Genomic DNA, 12,207 nt, shown 5'->3' with positions numbered 1-12,207 from the left:
AGGAGCCTGCCACAGTGACATTTAAATGAATACAGTGAAGCTCAAGTAGTAGTCTAATGTGATCCTCCAGGCCATCAACAGAAACAGTCCCTTCCATGATGACAGCCTCCTTTAAACCCTTTCCACAACAAGATCCCATATCCTCTTATAGCGTCATTTCACACATAGAGGCAAACCCCAGTATCTACTTGGAAAGTTTTTCAACTTTACACCAAAAGTCCTAGAAGATCCACAGCACATGGACTTCCAACGTATCACTTTTGACCATATTGACTCTAATATATAGCAATTTCAATTACACAGATTACGATGCATAGGTTTTGGGTATCTCCATTGAGTCATCACCATAAACCAAAGTGCTGTCCGTGTATTGTAAGTGGGCATTCACAAGTCCATGTGTACTCACACAATAGCCTTCCAACAGTCCAACATCACTTGCATTCCAAAATAGGTAACAAAGGATTACTCCTATTAGTGTGAAGTAGTATACATGCCTCGCACGTATACATTGGATATGTGGCTTATAGAGAGAACATTATACACTACGGCACACAACAATAATATACGGGGAACGAAAGAAAACAAAATAAAAAACAGTTTTCGTAACATAAAATCATAACTAAAAAGGGAAAATGTGACATATTAAGTACCTAAGGGAACATGTGACATATTAAGTGCCTACAATTACATTATTAGGTCAGCTAATGTTCTCCTTACACAATATAAATTAACGAGTTCCTAAGATATGCCGGTATGCTCTTGGACATAAAAGACTAGTCCAAGGCATGGCTCTCAAAATTAAAAATAGAAAACTTTTATTTCAAAATTAAGGACACTACGAGGGACAATAGAGGTGGACTGTAGCAAGAGAAAGATATAGGATATATAAATTGAAATAATTTGTCACATACAATTTTAAAAGCATAAATTTGCAAATAAAAAATACAAATTAGTGATATGAAAATTTTGAAACATGTATTCGTAATTGTAAAACTTAAAAATAATCATAAATGATTTGTAAACCTAACTCCAACATGGCTGGTCCCAAGCCCAGGTAAAGGAGGAGGATTGTGTTAGGAAGAGCAGCAGGCATAAAACTTTGCCACATCTTTCATGAATCCCGAACCTATGTTATATGCTCATGCTAGGGCGTTCCCTTTAAGCAACAGCTGTATCAAAACCTGAGTGCAGTTATATAGAATTAGATTGAGGAAGATGTACATATAATTAGAGCTGGGTGGCGAAGTGGAGATATGCATCTGGAGTTTTATGTGATCACCATATACCAATGAAATTAAATGGGAAGTTTTATAAAACGCCTCTAAAACTAGCCGTGCTTTATGAGAGGGAATATTAGGCAGTCAAGAAACAATATATCTATAGGATGAGTGTAGCTGAGATGAGGATGTTGAGATGGATGAGCAGCAAGACAAGAAAGGATAGACTTCATAATGAATTCATACGAGGGAACTTACGATAAGATGAGCAAAAGTAGACTTAGGGTGGGCTGGCCATTTGTAGCGTAAACCTAATACATCACCGGTTAGGAGGGACAATTAGGTTCAAGTGGCGCCCAAATGGAGATGGATGGAATTAATAAGAAGAGATATGGTGACTTATAGTCTGACTGAGGGTATGGCACTTGATAGAGCGGAATGGCGGAACAAGATTCGTGTAACAATTCCCAAATAGTTGGGATAAGGCTCAAATGATGATGAACTGATTTTTCAAACATAATAATTGATATTACAAAAAGAATTTATCTTTAAAAAACCTAAAGAGGGAATTAAAGTTAAATGCTATTGAACCACAAAAATATTAACTCAAGGCCATATAAAAATACATATCCATCCATTATTATCCATTGTATGTTGGTCGCAAGGTGGGAAATACACAATGCAATATTTTCCCTTTTTCTTTTTGCAAAATGCAGGGTGATGAAAAGGGTTTCAACGAGAGACACAATAGTAGAGAGAGGAAATGGAAGTACCAAGTGAAAGATAGAGGAGATACAAATTTGAAAATTGGTAAGAAACAATTTCAAGATATATAAACAGTTAAACTAAGATCATTTTATTTTTAAAAAATAATAATAATTTAAAATAATAATTTTCTTTGGAAAATATTTAAAAAACATTTAAAAATAACACAAACATGCTATCTAACAAAAATGATTCAGCCAAGTCACCCTTCAAAATTAAAAAGAAAATAACTTGTTTCGAAAAGGAGGGATGTAAAGGGAGATGTAAAGGAATCGAACACTGCTAGAAAATGCTAAAGGAGATAGAAAAGCAAAATATAATCACACAAAATTTAAAACATAAATGAGAAAATATAGTGGTACATTATTTGATACAAAAATATTATAAGAAGGCATATTCTTCTTCTAGTGAAGGTAGTGGAGGCAACAAAAAAGCCAATGAGTTCAGTCATTAGCTAAGTCTTGTCAAAGCCCATGTCATTTACTTTCTCGGTAGTAAAGACTATTGTGCTTTAACCAACTCTTATCGTAGTGAGCTTTGCTCGTTGTGCTAATGACTCACGTTGTTGGGGTAGCAAAAAGCCCAAGCAATAGTTTGACCTTGCTAGCGTATTGAGAGCCGGAAGAAGAGATGGTTTGAATAGATGGAACGACACTCAAGGGACTCCTCATATCATGGGGCTTCTTACTTACATAATGGCAATGCCTTTCATAAGATCCTACTTAACACACATATACAGCATAACTCTAAAGTGCACAATTGACAACCAAATTTACATTTGCTACAATCAATGGCTATTGATTTGAGTGGATTGGAACGTGTCTACCACCAAGGGAAGTTGCTCACTTCCCTGCAGTGTCATTTTTGCATTCACTGAAGGCCAATGTGTTAGTTACATTAAAAAGAAAAAAAATCAAATTCAAAAAAACAGGAGCATCGAGAGAGACATAACCTAGAAAGAGAAAGCCACTAGAGATATAACGCGAAAACTTAGTCATAAATAAATTTTCATACATAAAAATTGTATTAAAAATAAAAAAATTCTATAAATATCCAAAAAAAAGAAATAAATCCAGTACTAAATGGTGAATTTAAGAGAGCATTTGAAATTCATAATGAAAAAATCAAAAAATAAGTAGTAATAAAAATTAAAAAATATAAATCAAAAGAGAAATAAACTGCTCTATTTATAATTAATCACAAAATTTTGCAATTTGTAGTAAAAATAGCCAAAATAAGTGATAAAAATTGCCAATTCCTTTCAGAAATTATAGAACAAGAAACCAAATTGGTCTTTTAGGTATTATTAAAATACTTAGCCACCCAATTTAGTAAATTAAATCATTAAGTTTTAAAAAACTTAAAAAAATTGTCATAGAACATGGGGAAAAAATAGCTATAAAATACGTTCAACAGTAACTAAGAATATAAAATTTCTTTAAGAAACAATAGTTATTTATCATAAAAAGATAGGCCACCTCGAAAAATTAGTCTTCTCCTTTTCTCTAACATCTATGCTGTAATATTTGTTTTCAACCTAGTTGGGGGGGGGGGGGGGGGGGGGGGAGAGAGAGAGAGAGAGATCAACCTATTTGGGGGGCGACAAGAGAGAGAGGAATTGTTCTTTCTTCCTTGTTTTCATGAAAAAACATATCCAGACGAAAGGAGACAGACTGTTGAAGAAATGTGTTGGAGATAAGAAACGAAGAGATAGGTTTAGGTCTGAGGAGATTGCACCTGATGATGATTTGATACAAGAAGTGGAAATGAGAGAGAACATAATGGATATGAGAGAGAGAGATATAATACAGACATGGGCAATGCTCTCGGCCCAAATTAAGTATTAATCCTACTGCTGAAAATCCCAAAAAAGCAGCGGCATGATGGACATGTGAGAGATAGGGTGCTATTGAAACTATTTAAATGGGGCAATTTATGTGGATGATGCTTATCACATATCCATCAAGATCATCCATATAGAATGAATGTTTTTCTTTGCAAATTTGAAAAGGAAAAATATCAGGGAAGACAGAAGCATACACTGATGAAAACACAATGGGCATCAGAAACCACTTGTCAGCTTCTTTTGTAGAAGCATTTTCGAATTCAGCCATCTCCAAGGAACTTTCAACTATCCTTGTTGACCATATTGTAACCAATTCAAATCCTAAAAGTCGAAAGAAAGACAAACATCAGTTTGAAAAAAGCATATACCCTCAAGCTCAAGAAAAATGGAGAATCAAAATTCATGGAAACATTAAAAGCAAAACCTAAAGATTTCACAATGAAACTCACTTAAGCCTATGGCACTGAATAGAACAAACTAATGAAGATAAACAGCCCCAAGTACAATGAACAAACACATGCTTTAAATTTCAAGAGTTATTTTGTATCTTACGATTAGCAACCATCTCCTATCTTACTCAAAAATAGAACGTACTATCAAAGGGACCACAGAAAACCAACAACATGTACATGATAAAGATCAAGAAATTACAGATGCAGACTCAAGCCAACTATAAAGTAAGAAACTCATAAAGCAAGTTATCAAAGAGAATCAGGGTCCAGGGCGAGGTCATGGTCCCTTGGTTATGGGCTTCATCAGCTTGAATTCACAAAAGAATAATCACTTCATACTCTCCTTAATTAGAACATTAGGTTTTCAAACATGAAATCTCAACTAAATATCCCAAGTTCCCAACTACATGCATCTCAGAAACAAGATGCAAAACCACATAATTAAAAAATCTATGCATGAGCATGATTCAAAAGAACCAAAAATCTATTATATCCAACAGTATGATATTTAGAAATGAAATTTTAGGTAAATCAAATAAGCACTTGGTCATAAATCAACAAAACATCATTTATCCCTTGTAATATATGAATTATGCAAATCATTAAGGACTGTTAACAGCTCTTAAAGTGACTCACAAACTATATTTTACTTACACAAAGCAAGCAACTCACTTCTCAGGGAATATTTTCTATCAATGGCAAGTTTCTAAGCCATTGTTACACAGAGAGAGTGCTTGAGCACCATCATTACATAAACAGAAGCACTCCTAGAGAACTTGGTTTTGGAGACAGTGCAAGTACAAATTTAAAAATACTTACAAAAATGAATAGATAATATATTTGCTAAAGGGAGTGTATATTATGATTACTAGGGGCATACTGTAACATAGTCCCTAGTGACCACCCACCATATAATCGATGTTTGATGGGGAATAACACAAGAGGGTGCTACCTAGGGGTCTATAGCTAATATCCTTAGGAAACATATTATATTTACCCTTATATAAACCCTATAACAAAACAAAAAAAAGGCCATAAGATATATAGGAACAATTATCTAAACATGTCAGGAATCTCTATATGGAAGATATCACAATAAGGACTTCACTACCCAAACATCTTCATCACGATGTCAATCATGATAAGTTGAAGACCAAAATCAAGTTCAAGAAATTTTAAACGTTAACGTCTTCATAACAAGAGACTAGCATCAGAATTTTTGGAGCTTTACACCAGATTCCAAGGAATCCCCCAGAGGCTAGAAGACAAAGGCTAAGACGTAACAGGTGTACAATGAACAACACAAAAAAATGTGAATGACATAAACAAAATAAAGTACCACTGAGCACAGCTCTGTGGCCTTTGATAGCTCTTGACAATTAGTCAAGGAAGAGTTGGTGCATGAATTAGTATACCTTTTACAGGATCTTCTGCAGAATACCATTCGGCCCAAGGGCAGTCATCATCCCATTGTTTTATGATGTGCATGGGACCTTCCATGTCCACACTGGATTTGACAGTTTCAGATTCATCACCATGCTCTTCATCTCCATCATTAGGGGGTGTTCTGTAAGTCAACCTCATCGTGAAGTGGACTTTGAAGAAATTGAATGTCAAGTCTGTTGTCACAAAGGCCTTCAATACCATATGATTCATATTAAAAAAAAGCAAATCATCCTACAATATTTATACACGAAAGCCAACGCAAACCACATTAGAGTGAAAATAAACATATACAGTTCTGTCTAACTAAATATATGCAGTTCATCCTAGTGACATCGTACACGATTCTGAATGCTTATTGGGGTTACAAAAATTGTGTTGAAAACTATCGGAGAGGTTTAGGACAACACAGCTACTTCAAAATGAAAATAGCAGAAATCAAAAAATCAAAGTGTATGCTCTTACAAATTTTGAGACGAACAACTCATAGAGTCCCTCCAAATGCATCAGCCTTATAGGAACCTGGCTCCCAATGCGATCTGTCTCAAACCTCCGACTAAAACACATTCCAATGTTTTCAATACCATTGTATGCATTCCGTGTTGGATCATGAACTGGAACAAACGCTGGCCAGGCACTGATAAATAACATATTGGACACGTCACAGTTTGAATTTAAACAGTAATGGATAGCAGGATCACATAGAACCAAAATATAAAAGCTTAAATGAAAATTAAGCTATAAGGGATATATTCACAATTGCAAAGAACCAATAAAGGATGGTAAGCCAAATGAATGCAAGAAGATACATCCAAATGAGCAACAAATGCAAACTTCTAACAGTACGGGAAACAAAGAAACAAAGACTAAATGTTCATCACCTTCAATGGTACTTCTTTATCCCATTATTGTTTATGTTGAGAACTCAACCTCTCAAAATTCACTATGCCCCATTAGTATTCTCTATTATCATTATGTAATATGTTGTAATGTATCTCAAAAAATTAGAGAAGTGTAGGTTTAATTCCATATCAAAGAGATTCATTATAGGAAACAGTTCTCTCACTACACAGGAATATGGAAAACTTAGGCAAAACAAGAAAAAGATGTTCCTCACAAAGAACACTTTTCTTAAAAGACAGCATTGGAACTGGGGTCAACAGAAATGTTCTCTTCGTCTTTCCTTTCCTGCTTTTCTGTAATTTAACATGGTAATAAAGCAGGTAAAATATGATTGGGTCCTTTCTTTGTTGTCAGTGCTTTTTTAGTAAATGCTTTTTTGTGCCCCACAGCTTGTTGAATCTTGTGGCACCAGAAATTGAGAATTGTCATTGATGATCCCTTGCCATTCATAAATCATAAATCATAGTTACATCATTTTTATAAGACTTCATAGCTTCTGTAATACAACTTATACGACTTTAAAAAAAAGAAAAAAAAAAAACAACAAGAAAAAAAAAGAAAAAAGAAAAAATGTACTAGAGTTATATGGTCCCATCAAACAGTTAAACAGTGGAGTTTCCATGTCTGTGTAAGTTAGAGAGGTGTGACATCGTTTAGCCAATCTTAGATTATCAATATTTTAGGGAAGAACTGAGTATTGAACCATTCACCCAAAAACAAAACTGAATACTAAACCATGTTAAATTTCTTCCACATTCTCGATATGGAACAAGCACCATTTCAACCCCTTCGTATCTACTCGTTTTGACTATATGGTATCAGCATAGCTCTGCGCATTGCACTCCATACTATCCATTACCAAAGCCAACAGGCCAGAAGAAAGGGTGTTTAGGAGCAAAATCAGTTCCACAGCATCCACAGCACAAAATTTGACTTTACTGCTCCCAACCTAAATATGGTACCACTCAAAAGAAAAAAATCAATCTCCTCTCTCATGGTTTAATTTTAAAACCATTCCAGTATTTTCATTAGACTTTTTGATCCATTCTTTAAGCTTTCTTAAGGATTAAGGCCCATGTAACAGTAAAAAATGAACTTTCAGGCAGTCTATTGAGGTAATCATCCTGTCTCATCCCCACTGCATGGAACAAGTGTTGGAATCCCACTGGTTTTAGGTTGTGTACTTTGGAATGCCTAACATAGATTAAAGGAACATCGGCAAAGGACAGAAAGACGGCCTTTTGCAATCTCTGAGCCCCAGAACTCCTTTTGTCATAATTGGCATACGATGGCTCTAAAACTCTCTCAAGGATTAGATGCAGCATTTAACCCTCAGCAATTTCTTTGATTGATATGACATTTTCTCATTTACTTTGCAATATATGAGAAATTTACCAACAAACCAAAGCACAAGCCCATGGTTGAGCAAGGGTTCTTCAAATGGAACAAGACATGACATTCTACTGACCCATGAACTGGAGAAAGTAATGAACTAATCTGGAGGAAGACATCCATCCAATATCAAGGGCTTAAACAATCTAATCAAGACTTAACTATGAGAGTAAAAATGACTAAAGGCTAAACAAAGGAGACACAAGTCAGAAATTTTCCTTAAGGCCCCTAAACCTAGGAGTCAAGACTACCCTTTCACACTGTCACTCAAATCAATACCCAGTGTGGCATTCAAGAAAATCATTGCAAACATAGAAGACATATATAGTGGCATCAAATTGGGAGACCAGTGGAACTAAGTAAGAAACATTCTCACATTAGATATAAACCCAAAACCTCACTCTCCCGTTCCCTATCCTAAATGTATTAACCTTTTTAACATAGATCCTCAAGAGCAGATACCCTTCCACGCAACTGAAATCATAGTTTCCCTCTAGAATTCAATGTTCCAAACCAAAAGGCTATCCTTTTCTTTCAGGTAGTTCAACAGTGGGAATCAAACTTGGGCCATACTGTTGCAGTTATCAACAGCTAAGAAATCAAGCCCAATCCTGTTTCCCTAATCCATAGGCTTTCCCAATAGGCAAAACACCAATGAAACCTAGATAGAATAAGGCCTGAAGAGCGAAAGCAAGTATTCTAATTTAAATGCTCCATCCATTGGGCTTGTGGACATTCTCCCAGTTCGCAAAATAAATCTCATGCACCACGTTATTTCCTTAGAATAGCATCTCTCGACAGTCTTCTAGAATCTCAACAACCTCAATGTGGATTCGAAGGAATGAACAAAATGAATTGCAGTTTTAATTTAATAAGAATCACACCAGGCACAAAGGAGAGAAAGAGTCCTTGGTAAATGATGAGCTTCCATGTGCACCTCTAAATGATTAGATAATATGGGCTGTTTTCAGACTTTCCCATGCACAAGGAAACCCAGATAAATGCTCCTGGAAGTACCTCAATCTTACACCCATGCTAGATGCTATAATGCCCACTATTTGATCCACAAAACCATGCCCATAACATAGCTTTTGGTCAATCACACTCTGTTCCAAGACAACCACAAACCATTTGCAATCAGAGTATAAGATTTTTCCACTTCAATAAGATCAGCCCCCTAAGTGAGGATATCCCATGAATATCCGACTGCATTGCATTATCAACAAGCTCCCAAAGAGCTCATGCAATAACGTAACGAGGAAAAGGAAAGCTGATCACTCTGCCTAATTCCTCTTAAAGAAGTCATCATAGAGACACGAACTAAATCCTCTCCCTCTATTTAGAAATCTAGAAAATTCCAAATGACATAGTTATAGGAATTTACAAATCCATGTTAACCTCAATACTTGGATAGCCTTCTCTTATGTAAGGAACAAGGAATCAAAAACTCAGACTCAGACATAGAATCGGGCAGGGCCCATGTTTGAGTTAGCCACTCTGACTCGGCAGTGTTCGAGTCTATGAAAGACTAATAAAGTAACATTGGAAACCTGAAGGACTCGGTTAGTTCCCAAAATTTTCAAAGAGAACAAGCACCCTGTTGGGTTTGAGTAACTCAAGTGAGTGCTAGTCGGACTCGCCAAGTTTTAAAACACCATGGAACCATTCAAAGCAAAAACAGATCTTTCAAGCACCATACGCAGAACTTTGACAAATTTACTTGTATAGTTGTAACATTGGAAAGCACAAAAGCATTTTATGGAAACCCTCTATTGATGCTTGTGTGTCTACTCCTTTCTGAGGTTTCAGTTCATAATAAGAAATCCAAGTGATCAGCCAATTGAAAGTTTTCACTATCGGATATACTTATAGATGGTAAGGAACTAGATTTATCGGTAGCACGTCCTAACACTTCTGGTCAGCATCAAAAATCTAAAACTCACCTGTATGTAAACTGGAAAAATCAAAACTAACCTGCCACAGTTTGATAAAGCAATTGCAACCGCACCAAGAAGTTTGGTAGCCTCAGGAGCGTCTAGGATAACACCACTCATACTTAATGGAGTGATAACCTAAATAATGATTTAAAATACACAAAACGAGAAAGTCATTATTCAAAGACATCACAAATCCATTGATATGTTCAATGAGAAACACAAACAAGGCAGAAAACATATATATGATTTACAGGAATTCGTAGAGTATCAAATGTTAGAGAAGATAGTAATAGATGAAGAGATAGTGCAGTAGTAAATTAGAATTCAAAAACTCCTGGAAAACTAGGGAGTTCTATAAAGAAACAATAAATATTTTGAAGCCACAAAATCAGTACGTGGATTAGCATATTTGATACAGATCTAACTTTCAGGGGAAGCAATCCCACTTCAGAAACTTCTATTAATCACATTTGGCAGAAATGGTAATCATGTACATCCCATATTTAGATCATATTCATGTCATAAGATCGCATTCCCATATTTTAAACAACCTGTGTCATTAAAGACTCATTTAAAATACCCCATCCTGTGTAACTAACATAAACGAAGAACAATTGCCTATTGCAAAGAAAATATTACAATATGCATACATACATACATACATACATACAAACACATGTATCTATACGAAAACATACACATGGATGTGTGAATTATATTTATTTAAAAATCAAGCTGAATTGGAAACTTGCCAACTCAACTAAGGAATCCACGGTATAAGTCATAAAGCTCATTCCCAGCTTTTAGAGATCAAAGTTTTGACTTCCTCGAATTTTGCCAAATAGGTAAGATAGAAGGGGTTGTGTTACAGTTCCTTCAAATTATGTTCAATGGCAGATTTATATTGTTTAAGTAAATATTCTCAAGACTTGATTCAGTGTAAGAAGATAAGGCCCATTTAAAGAAATGTAAGCAGCACTACCATGACATCAAACAACCGTGAAAAAACAGTTCATGGAGAGAAAAATATATAAGTTGATGCCAGGGTGAACATACATCTATAGGTGTTCACAGAAACTATATTCATAGTGGTCAAAAACATTTAAGGTGATAAGGGAGGCAAGTTTTCAATATTTATATTTAATGTGGAATGATTCATCAACTTCATACTAAACCACCAACTTGGCTTCCCTTTAATTATCCATTTCCTATTGTAATAATGGCTATGTACACGAATATTCAAAAACTCAATAGGTTTAAAACTATTGGCTAAGTATCCGGTATGAGGGGCATTATTTTCCTTTGTTTAGTTATTTTATTTCACAATGTAATACCTTTGAATGTTAATGCCAGAGAATCTAGAGAGAAAGAAAAGGGAGAAAAGAGAGAGAGAGAGAGAGAGAGAGAGAGGAGAGATGAGAAATGTGTGAGAGAAGAGATTGGTGTGAGGTTCAAAACTCTCCTCTCACACACGTCTTAAACTACTATATATTTATTTAAAAAAAGGAAAAATTACCCATAAAAAATATGAAAGGACACTTAGGTCCCAGAACTTTGATAAAAAGACTTTTAACACTCCCCTCAAGTTGGAACTTAAATATCGCCCATGCCCAATTTGGAACAAAACATATTATGACCAAGGCCTTTGGTGAAGATGTCTGCCACCTGATCCTTAAATTTCACATATGGAGTAGACACATGCTTGCTAGCAACTTTCTCTCAAATAAAATGACAGTCCATTTCAACATGCTTGGTCCTTTCACGAAACACTGGATTATTGGCTGTACAAGTGGCAGCTTTGTTAATGTAATATATCTTCAAAGGTTTAATAACCATAAACCTCATTTCCTACATCAGTGCTTTCAATCACAGCATTCACATGTAGTATATGCCATTGCTCTATATTCAGCCTTTATACTAGATCTAGCCACAGCATTTTGTTTCTTGCTTCTCCATGTTACCAAGTTTCCACCAATAAATATACAATAACTTCTAGTAGACCACCTGTCAGATGATGAACCTACCCTGCCCATTCAACATGTAAGTAACTTTCAATTGCTAAATGATTATTTGGCTGTAAATCAAACCTTGATCTGGATGATGCAGGAAGGAAAGGTGGGAAATTAAATCTACCATTTTTCTGAAACTTGAACAAGTAAAATCAACAATAATGGAGAAAGAACATGGTTATAAATCAAGCCAAAAGAAGAAAAACTTTCTTTATTCATAAAATAAAATTCGTTCAAAATAAC

General features: G+C 35.3%; 1 protein-coding gene across 8 annotated transcripts in view; it reads right to left on the bottom strand.

Annotated features, from left to right (window-relative positions):
* Nucleotides 1-12,207, bottom strand: part of LOC18437128 (Rab3 GTPase-activating protein catalytic protein) — a 52,183-nt gene that overhangs the window by 26,803 nt on the left and 13,173 nt on the right. For 6 of the 8 annotated variants that reach the window (XR_016060636.1, XR_016060634.1, XR_016060637.1 and 3 more), the window contains exons 6-9: nt 9,993-10,090; nt 6,189-6,360; nt 5,696-5,915; nt 4,023-4,149 (exon numbers count right to left, since the gene is read on the bottom strand). Coding sequence is in view for 5 of the 8 variants with exons in the window: in XM_020669000.2 (XP_020524659.1) it covers nt 4,023-4,149; nt 5,696-5,915; nt 6,189-6,360; nt 9,993-10,090 (617 nt within the window). In the remaining 3 variants the exon portion in view is untranslated. Of the gene's footprint in view, nt 1-4,022; nt 4,150-5,695; nt 5,916-6,188; nt 6,361-9,992; nt 10,091-12,207 lie in introns of those variants that run through there. The other 2 variants (XM_088873660.1, XM_088873659.1) reach the window with 2 other exon arrangements.

The sequence above is a fragment of the Amborella trichopoda genome, chromosome 8 (assembly GCF_054954075.1).
Source record: "Amborella trichopoda isolate Santa Cruz 75 chromosome 8, AtrichopodaSantaCruz75HAP2 v2.0, whole genome shotgun sequence".
Taxonomy (NCBI): Eukaryota; Viridiplantae; Streptophyta; class Magnoliopsida; order Amborellales; family Amborellaceae; genus Amborella; species Amborella trichopoda.
The sequence above is the reverse complement of the archived record's forward strand: the minus strand, read 5'-3'. Positions and strand labels throughout refer to the sequence as shown.